Source organism: Triplophysa rosa, linkage group LG5 (genome assembly GCF_024868665.1).
Source record: "Triplophysa rosa linkage group LG5, Trosa_1v2, whole genome shotgun sequence".
Taxonomy (NCBI): Eukaryota; Metazoa; Chordata; class Actinopteri; order Cypriniformes; family Nemacheilidae; genus Triplophysa; species Triplophysa rosa.
In genome coordinates, this window is record NC_079894.1 from 21,595,889 (window position 1) to 21,617,372 (window position 21,484).

The 21,484-nt window shown below is 39.4% G+C and overlaps 1 protein-coding gene across 2 annotated transcripts in view; it reads left to right on the top strand.

Moving 5' to 3' along the window:
• Window positions 1–20,669, top strand: part of ece2a (endothelin converting enzyme 2a) — a 58,438-nt gene extending 37,769 nt beyond the window's left edge. For both annotated transcript variants that reach the window (XM_057335102.1, XM_057335103.1), the window contains one exon: window positions 17,307–20,669. In XM_057335102.1, the coding sequence (XP_057191085.1) occupies window positions 17,307–17,594 (288 nt within the window). In that variant the 3' untranslated portion in view covers window positions 17,595–20,669. The remainder of the gene's footprint in view (window positions 1–17,306) is intronic.
• The last annotated feature ends 815 nt before the right edge of the window (window positions 20,670–21,484 follow it).

Below are 21,484 nucleotides of genomic sequence, written 5' to 3' on the forward strand. Positions count from 1 at the left end.
ACCCAGTTAAGGTACAAAAATCTATTCAACAAAAATAGTGATGCACGCAGTGAAGCCTTTTTTCGCTCAACCGAGCCTTCTCTGTTGCTGTGTGGAGCAGCCTGTGTCAGTCACCTGTTTTACCCCCCACCCCTCCGACTCCTGAATGTCACTCACTCACTCACTCATGCGGGCATGCACTGAGAAAGACGCAGTCTCATGAGAAAACGCAGCTTTTTGATATAAAGTTTTTCTTGTTCCCGAATACAAATATTTTTTTAAGTATTTGTTCGAAATAAGTATTTGTAAAAAACACGCTATTTGTGCCTTTCCGAATACCGTATTCGGGTTCGGCTCCACCCCTAGTAATGAGACACAGCAGGAAAGCTATACAGGGATCGAGAGGGGCGGGGCCAACGACGAGACACGAGAAAGCACATGGCATGTCAATAGTAAACAATGCCATGTCTTTCTCACACTAAACCTAAGGTTTTGTCATGAAAAAACCTTGCCACAAGACCAAGAATAGACATGACATGATGAGGCAGAGTCATGACATAAGTAAACGAAAATGCAGCAGTAATAAAGTATTTTTAGCTGTCAGTCAGTTCACGGTTTGCTATATAGGTTTGTGACAGATTATAAAACATAACGTCTTGTATCTACATACAGCATTTATGAAATTAATAGCATAAATAATCAGCATGTTAAGAGCATTTCATTGTGAATCATGTTTTAATTGGAAAGAATATTTAGAATCAGTTCTAGTATGAATGGCATGGAAACGCTGTTAGTAACTTTGTAAGTACTCCTGCTCATGATATATTTATTTCAGTTGTTACAGTTTGTTGTCAGTAGTTTTTTAAATATTAAAATAGACCACTGGGACTTCGCTTCAGCACCAGAGCCTACAACACATTTTCTCACTTACCAGACCTTCTATGTTTCATATAGACTTTGGCTTTGTATCAGAATATAATGTAAATAGCCTGATAAAACATTAGATTGGTTGATTTAACGTTATTTATTTTTAAAAAAATTGTCCGGACCTCCGCCCCCCAAAAAATATAGAGATCGCAGCCCCCCCAAGCTGTAAACCTAGGGGAAACACTGCTGTAAGTGAAATGTAACTCTAAATGTTATTTCTATTTACATATTCAAGCAGTAAGCAGTTTTGTTTTTGGAAAGATAAGAGAGCATCTCTTTCCGTGTCATTATGTAGGCTGTGAGTGTGTGTTTGAATCTGTCACATTTGGAGAGAGGTCGTGTGAAGGGTGTGTTTCGGTTCATAAGTGTGAGTTTGTTGGTTTGTATGCGTGCATGCGGACAACCCTCTCCCACACACTGCATCCCAAATCACAAAGACAGAACCTCTCGCATCCCAACTCACTGTTACTACGGAGACAAGATGCCAGAATCGACTGAAGAGCAGCGCTGCTATGGAAACGCCGAATGCCTACTGGGAGGGGGCCACCATTAATTAGAGCTAACGAGAGACATATAGATTGGACAAGAGACAGAAGACCTTTCTCTTGATGTTTGAGTTGGGGACAGTTTGTACAGTCAGAGCAGGTTCTGTCCGGTTTTCACTGAGAACTGCCTGCATTTCTGCACTTATACAGTATAGAAGCATTTCTTTTCTAGCTGTTCTACTGCACTGCAAGACCTTTAGAGCCGTTATGTTTTAGTTGATGCTTTTTATTGGTCTGATATAGTTTTTTTTAGTGTTTGCTGGATCTTATCTGCAGCTGTTGTGATCCACTTTTTAGTGCTAGGCAGCGATTAAAATTGCTCTCATTGGTTGAGATGCGTGGTGACGCCATTCCCCAGCCAGTACCGATCAACATCCCACCCCTTCTGTGACCCATGGTTTGTCTGTACGTTTCCGAGCCAGTGAGCAACAGACTTTTTAAATAAAAGAATACTTAAAAAAACTGCGTTAATGCGCGATAAAATAATTGTCGCCGTTAATTAATTAACGCGTTAACGCGATAATAATGCGTTAACTTCCCCAGCCCTAGTTTTTTTCCAAAATACACAGATTATATCGTTGTTTTCTTTGATGTCAGACAACCTAAGGTTTGGAAATATCTTATTCGTCATTCAGTGACGTGGTAATTGTTTTTGTGGGATATTCGTTCAACATTGCGAGTCAAACAGAAATATCTCACGGATGAATTTTCCTGATATTGCATCAGAACTGCAGTAGAGCTGTTTGTGAGTTTTGTACAGTGTTGGAGACACACAAATCAGTTGCAGACGCAATGCGTGTGTGCTCTTAAAGTGTGATTTGTAATTAATCTGGCTTTAAAACTATGCACAGGGTGTGCAAACATCTCTTATGAGCTCTAAGGTATCATTCTTAGGGAGTGACCCCAATAAAGTTGTCTGCTCCACATGCCCTGATCATCAGGTGGTGTTTCGCAATGCGTTTGAACTCTGCCCACTAAAGTTGAGAAATATTTTCCCTTAAAAAAAACTTTGTGTGTTGTGTGTGTTTCCAAGTGCTCATCAGTTTTTATAGATGGAGTGTCATCAAAAGCGCTCCTTGCTTTACTCCTTTTCTTTTGGAGAGATGCTGAGTATGCAAAGCAGATAAGATTTGAATGCTAAGCGGAAAGTGTGCAGGTGCTCTCGCGTCCTTGTGAAAAGTGCTTATAGTTTGAATTGAGTTGAACAGGGGCCCAGTCCCATATATCATAGAGGCACAGGTAGTGGGCTTTTTTGACCTAAGCAACCTCTCAGAACACAATAACAACTCTACAGCAACATGCTTGTATTATATATTTTCTATTTGCATTGCAAATAATAAATTGCGTTATATTTTCCACTTTATTTCCATATATACCGCCGCGGGGAAAATACCATTTCAAAATAATTTTTAGTTTTTCTGAATTTACTTTTTACTGTATAGGTATGTGTTTAGGTAAAATGGTTGTTTTTGTTTCATTCTATGAAGTAGTAACAATGTTTCTCCAAAATTTCAAATAAAAATATTGTTTCTATTTGCATTTATTTGCAGAAAATGAAAACTGGAGAAACATGTCAAAATAACAGAAAAGATGCTCTGTATTTTTTCAGACCTTCAATACTGCAAGTTCATATTCACTTTTAAAAGTTATCCAACACCTCAGTTGATGAGGTTTACAACACTGATCTCTCTTCCACATGCTTTATCAACCTTAGCCAGCTGTAGTCTCCTATATTATGGACAAATCTCTCTCAAACTCTCTCACTTAACACACACACAGTAAACACACGCACGCACTTGACTGTTTTCTCATCAGAATCATGCTGACAGAGTGTAATCTAAAAAAAAAATCTAAAAATCTAAATCTAATGTAGTTAGAGACCGCTGAGTGCTGAGTAGAAACAGATTTTCTGGAGTTTTCCATCTCATTAGAAGCATTGCCAAGGTCACTGTCGTCTCTTTTGCTCTCTCTCTCTCTCTCTCTCTCTCTCTTGTTCTGTCTCTCAGGGGGGCGATGTAGCACATGCTGCCGACCGAGTGTGTGTATTTGTGTTTGCGCTTGCTAATAGGCGTGTAGGTTTTCTCTGTAGACATGCAGATGATGCAGCGGAAAAAGAAAGTTCCATTCTACGGCTGTAGCTTTAACTTTCCACGTTCAGGTGAGGCCTGAACCGTGTTCGGGACTGAACCTGACACGTGAGACCTCTGCACGTTCTCTTTGGCTGTTCCCATGGTGATGGGGAGTCTGTGGGATGCCGGCGGCTAGGAAGATATTGTGTGCCTGACAGGCATAGCTAGAACTCGGATCAATGATAGGACAGAGAAAAAAATAAGGGAATCTGTATATGTTCCTGCTTAAACCTTGTGTACATTCTAATGCAAGTGTTGTATAATTTTTTGTTTATACTCAACATTTTCACACTGCTTTGTTTACTGTTAAAGTCAGCATGTCAGCCGTGCATTTCCTTACACTGCCTTACGTCCCCTGAGGTGCAATACCCCCCAAAACAGTTCTCAGTCCCTTCACACCTGCCTGCTCTCTAATGCCTCCACAGACAGACGGAGAGACGCGAGCGGTGCGGGTATGTGGCTTTATGTAACTCCCTCAACCAGCCCGTCCCGGCAAAGATTCAGATGAAACCGTATTATTTTCTCGTTACATAATATTTCGTGTATAAAGAGCTGCAGCAGCTAGCAGAAATTCAATAAGATTTATTTATTCTGCTGTCTTCATTTTTAAGGACACATCTGGCTTTATGAATCCTCTCGAAGCCTTTGTGCTTTCTCAAGAGGATTTACGTGAAATCATGTTCACCGAGCCTCACTTCCAATGTACAAGATGAAAACAGCAGGACAGTGATTGGCTCTCCGGATCTGTGTGCTTTTTACATTAGGTCTGTGTGACTGGAGGCCCTGAGGTTTATTTCAGGACATTTATAGTAGGGCTGTCACACGATTAATCGCGACCAATCGTTTACAAAATAAACATTTTTGTTTACGTAAAATATGTGTGTGTACTGTATATAATAATTATATATATATAAATTCATACACATACATGTATCATTTTATGTGTGTCAAAATGATGTATATATTAAATATTTATGTTTATATACAATATAAATTGTATATAAATATAAAAATGAATATACATGTGTAAATATTTCTTAAATATATACATGTATGTGTATGTGTTTATATATTTACATGCACATATTTTATGTAAACAAAAACTTTTATTTTGCAAACGATTAGTCATGATTAATCGTGTGACAGCCCTAATTTATAGACCAATGTTACTGTTTTATTGATTAACGGGACAAAAATGATCTCATAGACTTGGCATTTAAAAGAGTGGCCCAAGTTGTACCAAGAGACCTGAATATCATAAAGACTCCTGATTGACCTGTAACATAGCAACCACTTGAACACTAAATAGCAACATGCTAGAAAATCACTTGGAAAACCTTAGCGATCGCTTAGATACACCCTGGCAACCTCCCACAATATTCTACTATGACTGTGCCACACTTTGCATGGGCAAACACCACTCATATTTTCTTCTGAAATGTTAAAATTTGGTTATGATTGAGATTACAGGCTGGATTTGATTGCCTGAATCTGTATGTTTTATGCAGATGGTTTGTTCTGACATTTCGTGAGATGGGTTTTTTTAGAAATCGGGCCATTTTAATTATCTTATTAAAATCCCAGCTGATTCGCCCGGGTCACCTGTGATAGTGTTTGTGCATCCCCTCACGGTTCTTAAGCAAGAGGTGTTTCCATAGCGACAGGTTTCTATAGAAACTGGATCACACTGCCTGCTGGAGGGCGAGCATGACTCATCCTGTTGAGGGGGGGTTAGTAAACCTTAGTGTGAAAAGCAACCAAAGTTTTCTTCTGATGTTCTTGTGGTATCTGTAACTGTTAGCAATGCGGTTACATACAGCATAGAAAAAAGTACTGTGGTGGTATCAGATAGCAATACCATACCGTGGATTATTTTGTACATATATGATGATCTGGAAGAATCTTGAAATACCAAAAATAGTGGTATGTTTAATTTAAATGGGATCATTGTGTAAATTAAAGGATCATAGTGCTACCTTCTGATGCCATAATTATACCGTAGTACTACCACAGTATTTTTGTACTCCATGGTACTATGCACCTTGTATTTCCAGGTCCCAAAGTACCCCAAAAAACCATTACAATTGTGTTTAAAACACAATGAAGAAAGTATCAAACCAATACCTTGATGGTATTTGAAGCACCTTGTAGTACTATTTAAATACCGTGGTGCATGACTACTGTATGGCAATTAAACACTACTGTACCGTAGTATAGACGGTTTCATCGGATGCACACGCCTGACCCGAAGTTAACTTCCAGTCTGTGTTTGTCGATCGGTCTTGCTAGTGGCTAATAATATAACCATTTTATTTAATTTATATTCATATTATATTGTATAATAATTGTATTAAATCAACAATTTGCAGAATTTATTGTATATGCATTTTTTAAAATAAACAATTTGTTGATTGGGTCGTGTAACTTTGTCGCATTTAATTTTAGCCATAACAGTTCGTCTACTGGTAATCCAAAATAATACTGGCAAGACATACTTTTAACTTGCTTAGCTAATGTAATTTACTTATTTTAATTTCTTTTGCTTGTTATCAGAAATAATCTACATGGACTCTTTGCGGATGTGCACCCGAAGTTAAGTTTGGGCCACAAAAGTTTGCATGCGCAGTAACGTTTATGTCGCTGCTTTGCAACCGTCTGTTACAACAAGATACAGTCAAAGCGTATCAAAACAGCACTGATTTAAAAAGCTTGTGACATGAAATGATTTTTAGCTAATCAAATCAGAGAATGATGAAGACCTCCCAAATTAGATTTCACTGTGTTCACACTGCATCTGGAAAGCTGTTGTCACATTTTAGTCAGAAGGGAAAGGTGAGAGGAAGGAAAGAACGTTTGTTTGTCTTCATTTGACTGCTTGAAAGGCCCACATCGCACCAAATTGTCTATTTATGTTTCTTTTTGTTTCATGCTGAACTGTGAATGTCCTGGTTTTAGAAGAGCTGAATAACGCGCACACACAGAACAGATTTTAGTTCATGTTTGGCAGTTGCCACCACAGTGACGGAACAAATCTGCCAGTCTGCTTTGATTTACAGGAGCGCTAAGATGAAATCACTATAAACAAGCTTCAGTCTCATTTGATCTAGAAGGTTCAGAGAGAAAACGAAACTAAGATGTTTAATTTTTTATGTATTCATATGTTTTGATATGTAGTATGAATATTTACACATGGTAAAAAATAGTCAGTGTCTGCAGGAATCCAAATGTACATATACGGTAATGGTGCCCAGAAAGCATATTTGTACAGTATTTGCTTTTATTGCTCCCTTAGGTTATATTAAACCATCAAAAAATGGTAAGGGTATTCATTTTCACTAAATTTTTTGACAAATAAAGGCAAACTACAGTTTATCAGGGAATATGGGATTTATTTTCATATTCAGAAAATGCATAGAAAACAAAAATCTCACAGGAAATAAAGCATAGATTGATTAAAATTGTATCAGTTTGTTAGGATTTTGTGACTCTTGTCATTTGTATCATGTATGACTTTCTTTCTTCTGTAGAACACAAAAACTATGTTTTGAAGAATGTTGGTAACTGAACAGCGGCGGTACCCCTTCACTTCTATTGCACAGACACAAAACCAGTGCAAGTCAATGGGTACCGCCGTTGTTCAGTTACCAACATTCTTCTAAATATATTTTGTTGTGTTCTGCAGAAGATGGAAAGTCATACAGGTTTGAAATGACAGAATTTTTATTATTGTGTGAACTATTCCTTTACATTCAAATCTGAGCTTTTAGTTTATTTTAGTTAATAATTATTATTTTAGTTTATTTTTGCAACACAAATACATTTTTATATCTTTCATTCTATATTTAAATAAAGTGTGAGGTCATCAAGCAGGACATCACTTTTGCCCACTACTGTTATAGCTCAGTTAAGTTAACCATATTAGGAAGAGTTCAAGGAAAGAGTCACCATGGTGACTTATGTAAGGGCAGAGGTCTAGAGAAGCCACTGTGCTGATCCTATTTTTGGTGGGTAATGCTAGAGGCTCATTTAGATAAAGTAATAGAGTCTTTATTTTTTGTAAATTCAACAGCAGCTCAACAATTAATTTGGATTGCCAGATGTTTGTTATCTTTAAATTATACACTTTTTTGACGCCTGTCCAATGGCAATCATAGATTTAACCCAGCAAGTGTTTGGGGCTAGGTCATGCTATGACCTTTAACCCCTTAGGTGAAGTTTTTAAATATATTTTTTTCTCTTGTTATAAAAAGCCTCTACTGAAACCCCCAGATAATACCATCTTCTAATTGAAGGTTTCTTCCATTAGAAGCTTTTTTCTGCAATGTACAGTATATTGTTGCATCGTCATTAGTATATATAAATGAACAATGTTCACTCTTTATTTGTGTGACCTGGACTGAGAAATGCAAGTTTATTTGCCCGTAAAAGTCTGCTGGTTGTTGCATTTTGCGTAAATTAAACAAATTAAAAACTTTAAATCATATGCCTGAAATAAGCGCAAATTTTTCAGTCCAGGTAAAAAGGAAAAAGAGTAGACATTGTTCCTTTACATATAATACTGCCATTGTAACAATACAAAGCAGGTTAAAAATCAACAAACTTGGATTTTAAAAAATGTAGCAAGGTTTGCATTTTTGGGGTGAATAATTTCTTTAAAATGATTATTTTCAAGTTTTACAAATGTGCTACAAAGTAAGAATGTGTCATCCCAGAACAGACTTAAACAGACTTTACCAAAAATACAAGTTATTGCATCATAATATTCTCACTCAAATGTCATTTCAAATCTTTTTTCTGCAGAACTCAAAAGAAGATATTTTGAAGAATGTTGGTAACCAAACCACAGTGAACCTCATTCGCATTTAATGAATAGAAAACCACCAAGGCATTTTTCAAAGTACGCACAGTAGATAATCATATGAAGGTTTTGAACAACATGAGGGTGGATAAATTGTGACAGAATTTTTGTTTTTGGGTGAACTCTCCCATTAACATGGGTAGGTCATACAGTATCACAATACACAGCATCTGTGAGTCCCTGTAAGGAGGTCATGCTGTCAAAATCTTGCACAAGAGTTATTCCACACCCTTTATTACTTCTCCCTAGTCTCTCTCAACTTCTCTTACCCCTCTCTCACTCTCTCTCTGTCCACCTCTTTTTGGCTTTATTCCAGGGCCATTCGTTTTCCTGAGTGACTGTCACATGTCAGTGTGCGTCTGCCAGACTTGGTTATCCCAGGATCACTTGACTCCTGTGTCAGCGTCCAAGGACGTTCTGTCACTGAGATGTGTGTGTATGTGAGGGATCTGCATGACTGGCTGCTGTTGGAATGGAAAATACCATCCACGATCCTCCACAGGACGAGCGCAGGGGAAACCCAGAAGCCCTCCCGAGACGGTCAGCCAAGAAGAAAGCGAGCCCAAAAGCGTATTGGGATATTGCGCTTGATGTTCGGAAATTCACACGGTCGTGCGTTCCAAAATAGATCTCTAATCTATTAACAGGAGTTCAGTGATAGTAAATCAGGTGGGATTATGATGGGTCAGGGATACTGATCTGAAATCAGCCTGACACAGTTCCTCATGCTCAAAACCGAGTGACATGCTCAGAGACGCTGCTTCCAGACCAGCGGCAATGACTGAAGTTTCCTCAAGGCAGATTTAAACGGGTCACGACACCCCAGACGCATAGTCGCATCCTTTAATTAGTTTTTATCGTGACACAGCTTTGAAAAGCTCTATGTGAAAGACAAAGACGGACCATATTCAGAGTGTTTGGCTGTAAGTTTTGGGCTATATTTATTTGTGGCTTCGGAGTGGAACCTTGGTTCCCAGAAAGGGCTTTCCATACAGATACTGCTCATAGTCTCTCTCTCTCTCTCTCTGTGGTGGTGATAGCAAGCAGGTCCTTATCAAGCCTCATCTGTGTTGGGGGTTACGGTAAACAGTTTCCAGGGAGATCCTCTTGTATTTGGCAGTGGTAGCAAATGTTTTGCCATAACTTATTTTGCCAATAAATCAATAGTCTGATTGTCAACAGGTTGTGAAAATAGTTACAAAATGCCTGATCAACTCCAGGCACCTGTTTCTTTGCTTAAGTGTTTGAACAAGCACCTTTACTGTTATTACCTTTGGGTGTTTGAGAAGGCTTTCTGCAAAATGTTATCGCTTATATATGTGAGGTTTGGCTGTGTTATACAGGTTGCTTTTCCCCTCCCATGATCCTTATTGGCTAGTTTTCAGTCAACAACAAAAACTATGCTTGAATGTATAGTGATAGCTCACCCAAAATTCCGTCATCATTTATTCACCCAAAACCTGTGTATGACTTTTACTTCTGTGGAACGCAAAAGAAGATATTTTGTGAAATGTCACAGTGGTTTTGTGTTCATACAGTGGATGTGAATAGGGGGCAAATGTTGTTTGCTTACCAACGTTCTTATAATTTTAGAATATCCGATTTTGTGTCAGATTTAAAATGTCTTGAGGGTCAGTAAATAATGCAAAAAAATTCATTTTTGTGTGAACTGTCCGTCAGAGGGACAGTCCACCCAAAAATGAAAATTCTGTCAAGAATTACTCACCCTCAAGTTGTTTCAAATCTATATTCATTTCTTTGTTCTGAAATATTTGGAAGAATGTTAGCAACTGACAATTCTGGGACATCATTGACTATCATAGTAGAAGAAATTAAAATGGCAGTCAAAGGTGCCCCAGATCTGTTCGCTTTTCCAACAGTACAAAAAGTCATTATACACTTACTTTTTTTAACTATGGTATGACAGAATTTTCATTTTTGGGTGGACTATCCCTTTTAAGCCAGCAAATTTCCTGTGCTGATTTGCTGGCTTTTTCCCAGTGTGTTCTGTTCATACAACAGTTGTTGCATTGACTGTCTCTATTTCAAATGGTTTAATTTTACTCTAATGGACACCGACCTGTTGCTTTAAGTGAAAGGAATGGTGTTCCTGCAGCTGTGGTGCTATCCATAGTGATCGCCATCCCATGGGCATCTTTAGGGCTGCCAGGCATACTGCCCTATATACTTGGTGTTATACACTCAAACACACACACACTCTTCTCTCTTAGTCCCTCACACACTTTTGGCCCATTTACCTAGTGCATTTAGCAGCTGTAAGACTATGAATTCCTCTTGGGGTATAGTAGTACAGTAAGGCTTTCTTTTTTTCACTTTCTCTTATTTTACTAGGCCTCTCATCAGCATATATACTGTTTCAGTGAATCTTTGGTGTTACCTTAAAGGGATAGTTCCCCCAAAAATGAAAATTCTGTCATTTACTCCCCCTCTTGTAATTTCAAACCTATATGACTTTCTTCTGCAGAACACAAAAGAAGATATTTCATAGAATGTTGTTAAACGGCACCCATTCACTTGCATTGGTTTTGTGTCCATACAATAGAAGTGAATGGGTGCCGGCACAGACACCCCCTTCCGATAAACAGTTTTGCGGCGAAACCATAATTTCAGCGAAGACAACGTATACATTACACACACACAGACTTCACAGAAAACTTTTGGCATTTTTTTATGTAAATGAACGAATTCATTTCAATTAATACTACATTATACAGCACATGTGGCTGTGGTGCTTGGGTGTCCAGATATTGAGTAGTTGACTTTGTGAGTTTTTTGTGCCAGAAGGGTTGGCGCGTGGAGCTGTGTGTGAAGTGGGCGGGGCCGCGGAGCCGATATGTGGGTGGTGGCTGTTTGTTTGTTTGTTTGTCTGTTTACTTGTTTGTGTGTTTGCAGAGCGGGTATTTATGTGGGCGGGTCCACACACACACACACACTGCAGGTTCATAGAGGAGCTCATTAATTAGAACAACCAATCTGTCTGACACCCACAGTGTGTGCGTGCTTGTGTGTGTCATAGAGAACCAGAGAGAGAGATTTTTAAGATGCTTTGAGCAAGAAAAGATAAATCTGCTCCACTGTGAAGTAAATCCTCTTGATTCAAAAGAAACGTGCATGGATCATTATTGTCAAGCAGAAACAATGGCTCTGTTCTGAAACCTAATGAGGTGAATAATTGAATGTGGGCTTCCCTCCTATAGTGCAATTCTAATCACAACCTTATTTATAAAACCCTAAACATACAGCTTGCATCTTATATAAGTGCATTTGATACGTGGAAGAACACATTTTGAAGACACAAGTACCCATTTCACGCAGTCTGTGCTCTTCTTTTGTGTGTTACATCACGACCCAAATGAATTACTTTTTTGCAGCGAAGAAACTTTGGTTTCCATGGTAACCTCGTGTAGGAAATCGCGAGCGCCCTGGGAAAATGTTTTTAGCCAAGTCATTTGAAGAGCTCATAAAAGACAAATACTTCAAGCATCCCGGCGGTTGGCACTACAACATCCACCCGGCTCGCCACGACTCCTGATACAGATTGGATCTAGGCTTTAACAGATTCAGGCCATTATTGATGATCTGGAATCAGATCGTTGTTTGTTTTTAAACCCAAAAGCATCTTGTAAGACACTCAGCTCTGAAGCCCGAGTCTGTAGTGTCGTGGCAGCCAATCAGGGCGTCCGTTCGGCTTCTGTAGATAAGATGTTATATAATGACCAGGTGCCTTGCAGCAGATTGAAAGAATAAACGCTCTGCGCTCATTCATTTGCTGGCAAGATCTGACACCGAGGTCTACTTAAATAGATCGGCTCGAATCAGAACGGTTCATGCAACCGAGATCGGTATAAATCGCACGTAAAGCACCCAGTCTACTCTAGACTCCATACACATACGTGCATAGATGTGCAAACACATGTAGGTAAATAAACACAAATATATGCACGCATGTTCAAACACATGTTGGTACTCACAGTCAATATAGCTTGCAGATGTGAGTGTTGGATGTATCATTTATGGACGCTGGTTAGGGTCTGCATAAGAAGAGAATTCTGGAAATCTAAAGGGTTCGTAGCTATCCAAAGTGGGATCATTATATCGTTTTAAATTGCCTTATGGGCAGCCTTGTGTGCATGTGCTGCATCATGGTTCTAGCATTTTCTGTTGACTCTGATTATCGAGATGTCCTTTAAAATGACATTTTGTCATATTTACATATAACTTTTGTTGTTTTGTCAGGCTTGATAGGTTAAAAACACACAGGTTGAGATTTTGTGCCAGCAGGTAAGGCAGTGTCTCTGAAATCTCAGGCAGTTTGATCGTCTAAGAATGCTTCTCAGTAACTGGTTTGTACCACAGGAACACACGCTGCGGAAGCTGATTGGAAGAGTTCACTCTAAATGAAGGTTGACTTCACAAGAGATATGCAGAAAGCAGCTCCACTAAAGCAAAGCTAATGGGTTTTCATAAACTCGGACTGTTCAGCAGGAATGGCATTGCAGTCAAAACGCTTGGAAAGCGTTTTTTTCGCGTGTGACAGACAAACAGGGATGATTTAAATTGTTTTAAATCAATGCATTATCAAATCATTAGGCTAGAAGAATAACATTTCTTTCAAAACGTATTTTTCTCTGTGGAACACAAAAGAAGATATTTTGAGAAATGTCTCCATGGCTTTGTGTCCATACAATGAAAGTCAATGGGGGCCGGTGTTGTTTGGTTACCAACGTTCCTCAAAAAATCTTTTGTGTTCTGCATAAAGAAGGAAATTCATACAGATTTGGAATGACACAGTTCAACCATTTTTGAACTGTCCCTTTAATGTGTGTCATGTTCATTCCCTCTTAGCATGTCTTGTGTTCATTCTGCAATTAGTCATTGCAGCACGAAAATGTTTAAAATGTGGCCAAATCAGACACGCTGAGTGCAGTTTTATCAGAGCAGGAGCACATCTGACTTCTGTTGCTAATGGACCCTCAAAGTACTCTGAGAGCCATTTACACCTGGTCACGTCATGCGTTTTCTCAGATCAGATAGCTATCTGATTTATTAAAACCGATGCATTTACAGCCACTTGCGTGTAGGGATGCACCGAATGTTCGGCCACCGAAAATGTTTGGCCGAAAATAGCAAAAAACGCAAGTTCGGTGTTTGGCTGAATATGTGAAATGGCCGAATAAATTTTACCGAACATGACTCGTGATACGATCAAGCAGCAACCAGAGAGAGAGAGAGAGAGACACGCGTGCGCTTTATTACCGCCGCAAACATTTTGGCAGTGCGTGTGTGTGTGCGTGGAGCATTTTAAAGTGTCAGAGAAAGACACAGCATGGGACTTGCCGCACGGAAGTAAATTTCCGAATGAAAGCGTCTTTACCGGTCGGTAACTTTACTTCAGACAGAAGCGGGCTGTCTGACAGTAGCCCCGCCGCTCGCGACATCCTTTGACATCATACAGTCGTCGCGTGCACTCAGTTCCCTGTACTAAACAACTTGTCAAAGTATGTTCTGTGCATCCCGGACACGAGTGCACCTTCTGAGAGAACAGTCAGCTTTTGTGAAAAAAACGTGTTCGGTGTTGGGGTATTATTCGGCCTTCGGCCAAGTGTTTCACATCATGTTCGGATTCGGCCAAGAATTTTCGTTTCGGTGCATCCCTACTTGTGTCTCAGATGAATGGATATGAATCCGATCTTTTATTCACGCGCAAAATGCAAATGTTAACTCTCTATTTCCGCGGGGGAATGAAATGACAGGGACTGTCGTTTTGCTTTATTTACTTCTGCAAATGCAGTCGTGTCTAAAAAGGCATGAAAAACTCGTATCGTAATGTTTTCTCTTTCAAAGCGCTTTCTCGTGACATCATGGCTTTGCAGAATAACCACAAGTCGCGTTCAAGGATGATGAGATCTCAGTGCCCTCACTCCCGACCGCGTCTACGACCACACATGTAAACAGCCCCAGCGCGTTGCTGCAATGAGTGTCTGCGTTTCGCGGCTGCTCCATCCCTGGCTGTTTTATCGGTTTATTTGCCTCAGGCGCGGCTAGCTTACGAGCAACATACATCCGTTTGGGAGGAGTAAAGCGCTGACGTATGTGGTTTTAACTAAAAGATGCTTTTAGACTTGATCGGTTTTGACTGGAATGCGTCCCAGACCACCTCATGAAGTGGTTTGAGCGATCGGATTTAAATCAGTCTCGAATGCTTTTCGGAGGGCATTTACACCTGGTCTTTTCACGATCAGATAGCTATCCGATCAGAGAAAACGCTTGAAGTGATCAGGTGTAAATAGGCATTGAGACTGACACCCATGGCTTGCTACAGCCAATTAGGACAAAACTTGAAATTAGTCGAAAGGTCTTTAGAGAATCACTATTAACTTTAACAAGTACTCCCATATAGGAAAAAATTATTTATCTTTTTTTGTTCTGTTGAAGTCAACAGAAGACATTTTGAAGAATGTAGGACAGCAAACAGTTCTGGGGCACTTTTGACTACCATTGTTTTTTTTCCTACTATGGTAGTCAATGGGGGGGCAAAATCTGTCTGATTATAAGCATTCTTCCAAATATCTTTCTCTGTGTTCATCAGAACAAAGGAATGTATACAGATTTGGAACAACTCGGAGGTGAGTAAATGATGACAGAATTTTCTTTTTTAGGTGAACTATCCATTTAAAACGAAACTGTGTTTCTCTGACTTTGCTATTTTCTTATATTTAGAACAGTTAATTATATCTTATTGTAATTTTTATCCTGGTGTGAATGGGCCTTTACAGTTATCTCTTCATATTAAGCTGTGACTGAAGAAAGTATATTGCATATACAGTGGCATTAAAAATGACGCAGTTCACCTTTATCTCAAAAGGTGATAAAATGACCTCATCACCTGTGAGGTTTTGTTCGTTTTTTCTGTAGTTCGACAGCTTTCATTGGCAGTAGCGGATCTGGATTCCCTGAGGGCTGAATGCTGATATCACAGCTGTTAGCACGCTAGAAACCATGCAGCCAAGAAATATCATTATTATTTAATTCTGTCCACAGTTCTGTGTTGGTTTGCTGCACACACACACATACACACCCTGGACAGATGGTGGCTTTAAGCTCAGGGTCCTTGAAGGAGACATTCACAGCGGGAGGGAGAAAGTGAGATACAAACCGATATGAAGACAAGCGCATGCTGTTGCTAATGCCCCTGGAGGATGCTGGGAGTTTCTTTGTTAAAGTAGTTTCTGCCAGCTAATGAGCAGGAGAACGATTCTAGGTCATATTTTGCTACCTCACATGCCCAGAACTGTGCACGGTGAGAAGACTGTAGCACTCATCTATTTTGTTTTTCTGATATTTGCTGCATTCTTGTGTGTCTAAAGATATGTGACCCTGTCTTTAAAACTATGATTTCAGTCTTTGATATGGTCTTACTCAGCCTGTATTAAAGATATCAAGGTTATATTTTTACTAGGGCTGTCAATGTTAACGCGTTAACGCATGCGTTATATTTTTTTTATATTTAACGCAATTAACACAGCATCTGTTTATTTTGTCATCATTTGTCTAGCGTTACATTATATAATCACGCTCTTATTCATGTAAAGGCCTTTAAACTATTTAAGCTTGATTTGAAACGGTTGTTTTCACACGTTCAGTGTAGATAGCAGCTTCTAGCTGTGGGATGCGGCGCAACAGCGGTCCAGTCTGGTGTATATAGTCACTAGCTAAAGGCTGCGTCAGTGAATCTCTGTCAGACAGCGCGCCAGTATTAAGTTCTCTTTCTTGCTTGAGCAAAATTCTTAAACTTCCTCATCATCAGCAATAGAAAATGTATATTTCGTGCACAGCAGAAGCTTGTAAATTGGGAAGCTATGGATTTCTCACACACGTTTAGACTTTATAGCGTTAGATGGGCCATCTGGAGCCATCACACATGCCGACGTGTTTATAGTCAACGGTTTAAATGGTCACCTGCGTTTGATGGCCCTGCTGTTCTCTGTAAGGACATCTATGAACAGAAACATAACTTACCTTGGCAGAATCAGGTCAACGTATTTCTTTTCATTGAATCTATCTCTCAAGTAGCTTTCTTGTTTTCATAACTAAAATGACTTGCGTATTTATTCTCATGTCTGGGTTTTTGTGTTTGTCTGAAAAACAAAATGTAAGAAACATTCTTTGACATTAGCCTGTGTGTGTGATTTGTGGTTTAGCGTTCACCTTGACACTGGTTTGGTCTCGTTCCAGGATCAGCGAGTGGGTGTCAGCGGGTCATTAATCAGAGGCGGAGAGAGATCAATAAATCTGATCATTAGTCTCATCGGTCTCTCACGCCGCTGTGACATCATCATCATCTGATTGGCCGGCAGCCATGTTTCATGTTTAAAGCGATTTGAGCTACTTATTTTATCACTCCGTGCATTCCCTAGGGATGGAACCCATGGCTAGCACTGTGCTCTACCAACTAATTCAATTGAAACTTGGCAACTAGACAATAACATCTTTAAGGAAAACATCTTTTTTTAAGGAAATATCTTTTTAGTCTTCATTTGTGGAGAAGTTTTAGTTGTGTCTAAAGCATCTCGCTTGGAGCTCTGCTCTTTCGCTCGCTTTCTGCATATTCCATGTTGACACCTGAAGGTGTGAATTATTTATTTCTTCAGGCAGATGCTCTCACACTTACCACACATACAGTCACACCACTACACACAGACACTCATACAAACACTAATACAAACATACATTTACACTCAGGCACACAGAAATATGCACATGTGCTTTTGCAGTGTTTCAGTGTTTATCATGCAATGATGGTGGATAAAGTCAGGATTAACTCTCGCTATTTGTATTTCTCTCCAGGTCAGTCGTGTTTTAAAACCCGGCGGCCGCTTCATCTCTGTAACGTTCGCTCAGCCACACTTCCGCAAAAGGCTGTACTCTCGGGCGGAGTACGGCTGGTCCATCAAACACTATCACTATGGCAACAGCTTCCACTACTTCCTGTACGTTCTCACCAAAGGGGAGGAGCTTAGTCCGGAGGACGCGGAAATGGAGAGAAGAATGCTCGCAGAAGCCGAGGCTCCGCCCTTTGAAGTTATATTTCAGGAAGTGGATTCTGAGGATTACCTAAATAACATTGGGCTATAGGTCAGATAAAGGACAGCGTTGATTTTTTCCGGCTTCAGAAACAACTAAAACATGCCACAAAAGTTTAAATACGTTGCCTTCTCATTCCAAAGTCATTCCAAGTTCTATGATAGCTTTTTAGGACTGCTGTTTACTTTCCCTCCTCCATCACAAAAATGGACCATGATGACATAATTTATATTTTTATGTGATCTTTTCCTTTAATAGTCTGCAGGGTAGGACTGAAAGAGGAATGGATCAACTATTATACAGGGTAGGATACATGCAGCAACCTTTGGAGATGCCGATCTCTGGTTCTGTTGACCTTAAGGGCAATATTTGAAATTTGCTCAAAATAAACAGGAAAACGCAGGAACTTCCCATCTGGATCAGAACTTTAAACTGTCACTTACATTTATATGCTACACTTGAACTAACTTCTGAAGGTCTGTTCTCTTTTTTTTAACATTTTATCAGACAATTCTTTAATATGCAGGCTTGTCTCTGTCTCTATTTTTCTCAGTGTGATTGTGTTGATAGACATGTCAAGGATGAGTGCCTGACACTTGCACACTTGTGCAGAGATAAATCTGTCACAAACTGCTTCTAAAACAATAAATAAGCAAACAGGAAATAAACATGATTATGACAGACGTACGTACGTGCGTGCGTGTGTTCTTCAGGATGAGGAATGGCTGCCGTGAATTGAAGGAGGCCATTAATAAACTAGAAATCATTTATTTTTAATTTCGCTCTGAAATGTAATTACTGTCTATTTTTAAGACTCTAGGAAGGTGGCTGACTTCCTGCGCTCCGGTGTGAACAGATAAAAGTCAGAATCTCTCGCTGTGATTTTCAGTATAGAGAGAAGAGTCCTTCTTGATTCCTGTGTTTCAGGTGAGACCCAAACATAGTGTAGATGGAAACTATGTGACATTTGTTATAATCACGGAAACCAGATGACTGTGATCATGTATGTTGAAAAAACCTTTGTCTTACAGTGTAAGATTGGGTTTCATAATACTGTGTTTGCATCTGTACATGTGAGTGTAAAATTCGCCATCACTTCTGTTGTAGATGTTTTAGCACATTGTTATGCTAGGGTGGTCTTATTGACCCAGATCTGTAAACCCACCCTGATGTTCCTATGATATTCTTGTGCTGATAAGTCTCCTTCAATGTAAGTCTATAGGAATCCTTATCAATTTTATCATCTGTCAGGCAAAATCATAATACTGATAATATTGACTTTGTAAGTGGCATAATAGCAGTGGCTCACGCTGCGTGGAATTAAATGTGTGACCTCTGAAAGCTGATGATGTAGTCACAGGTCTTTCCCCTTCACTGACGTTCTATGCAATGACGTCAGGGCAGGGCTGGTGTCAGATGACTGCTGATATCAGGTGACCCGCAGGTATCGGGTGCGGATTTATCCTGCGATCGTATCCTCTCCCCCCGCACTGGCACGGTGCGCTACACGGGGGCTCTTCAGGAACCTTGTGCACCTTAAACACCAGATTGTCTTGACAGAAGACCCTGATTACTTAATGCTGGTTAATTTCTCAAATTTATAAATTCAAACCCCATATTTATGTATGCAAAAGACGTCAATGTCAATATTAATATTATGAACTACTATTAATTTAAATATGTTGATATCTGAGTTTACTTGAATTGTGATGTCACCTAGCACACGTCATTATACATGCCTACCTGCTTGAATTCTGCAGATGGATTTTTTCATGAATAAAACTTGTCATCTGTTTAGAAATGATCATTTGATCCTTTCATGGCTGAGATCGAGATGCTGTCTCTTCAGCTAAGTTCTCATTGGTCCAACTTCCCATTCTCTTGTCTCTGTAATGGACAAATGTGTTAAGCTGGGTGCAGGGCAGGACAGACCATTACATCATCATCCTGAGGCGGCAGCCACTCAGGCCCGTATTGATAGTGGACATGTAAACCCGCTACCCAGGAAGCTCTTCTGACAACACTATGGTCAACATTTCATTAAGTGAGGCTTTTATTTCTGGCCTGGTTATAAATAAAGATGTTATGGAAAATTACAGATGTATATGCTGTCATGACCCAACCTCACTCCCTCACTCCCTAAAGCCTAACCCTAAAATGCTCTGACATGTTAATTCACGTTGATCATTTGGGCACCATAAGCATGAATTTGGTTCTTAACATCTTGCCACACAATATTCACAAACGTAGCCAAAATGTCAAACATTTCAACATATACATTTAGGGCCATAAATGTTTGGACAGAGGCACATTTTTTGTTATTTTGGCTGTTTACCAAAATATATTCAAGTTACAGTTATATAATGGATTTTATCCTAAAGTGCACACTCGGCTTTATTTAGAGTGTATTCATATCCAAATTAAGCCCATATCTGTCCATAAAACAGCTTTTGATTCGATTGTCCAATTACTTCTGGTCCCTTGAAAAAGGGGGAGCTACATACTAAAGAGCTGTAATTCCTAAACCCTTCAGCCAATTTGGATGTGAATATACACTAAATAAAGCTGAGAACTTAAGACAATATTCATTATATGACTGTAACTTGAATATATTTTGGTAAATGGCTAAAATAACAAAAAATGTGCCTCTGTCCAAATATTTATGGGCCCAACTGTACAAGATTTTAAGCGATTGCATATTGTCGTATACTTGAATGGGCTTTATACAAGCCATATCAAACAATCCTAGTTTGACAGTAAAGTAGACCCTTTTCATGTGCTCCATCAAGAATTTGAACTACTACTGTCTGGTCATCGTTTTCGTACTCCAAGGTTCAGATACAACAGTTATAAAAACTTGTTCCTCTGGCTATAAGGTTGTTGAACTCAAATGCAAAGAATGGGACTGTGTGATGGTTATTGTTTATGGATGATTGTTATTTATGTTGGAACTTGTTTGTACAGTTTTACCTGTATTGCCCAAAACAAATTTCTCTTAAAGGAACTAATAAGGTAATAATAATAATAATAATAAAAGTAAAATGTACAATTTACTGTGAGAAAATATATGTAACAGTCTCTAATGAGAGAGACCAAAGCTGAATAAAATCAAGGACAATGCTCTTTTAAATCAAATGTCTCTCTCTCTTTCCCAGCAGAGCACTCATTCTTCGAAAATCTTATGTCATCTCTCTTTCTTTCTTATCACGTCATCATCATCTGCAGAGAGTTTGGCTTTCCATGGGTCAGAGCGCAGTATCTCTGTCACTCTCGAGCTGCCGCGGGCCGCCTGTCTAGTTAGATAGTGTATCTGTGATCTCCAGCTCTGAGCAGCCTGTGTGAAGCGGTGAGGGTTCCCCTGGGCATTGGAACCGTTCAGGAACACTGAAACAGCCAATGAAGGTGTATTAATAGACTGAGATGGTGAAGCTGAGTGTCCTTGACTTCGATTGAGTGATGGACGTTCGGCAGTGAAAGAGGTCCTTGTTGATTCATGTGCATTTGTTAACAGACAAATGTCAGGTGTCTGTTCTGTGATTTTTATTCATCCTTTTGTGATTAGAGCGGAGAGGTTGTGGGTTCGAATCCCGGTGAACACATATTCTGATAAAACGTTGAATGCACCATGATTCACTTTGGATGAAAGCTTTTGCCAAACATAAAATGTTTGTTTTTGGTCAACTCCAAACTTTATCTTGGATCAATTGAAGTTATGCAACATTTAGTGAAAAGTGTTTTTTAGGATTAAATGTAAACTGGGATTGAGAATCGGAGTATAAATTGATTTAGGTAAGCCTGACTTGTTTTCAGATGGATCCCAAGCCTCAATCGCTGATAAAAGCCATCAATTCTCCTCTTCATGCACAGCTTTTGTGTGAGCGGTGAAGGAAAACGTCAATATTACTGTGAAATTTAACTGCATCAGATGGTTCAGACCATGT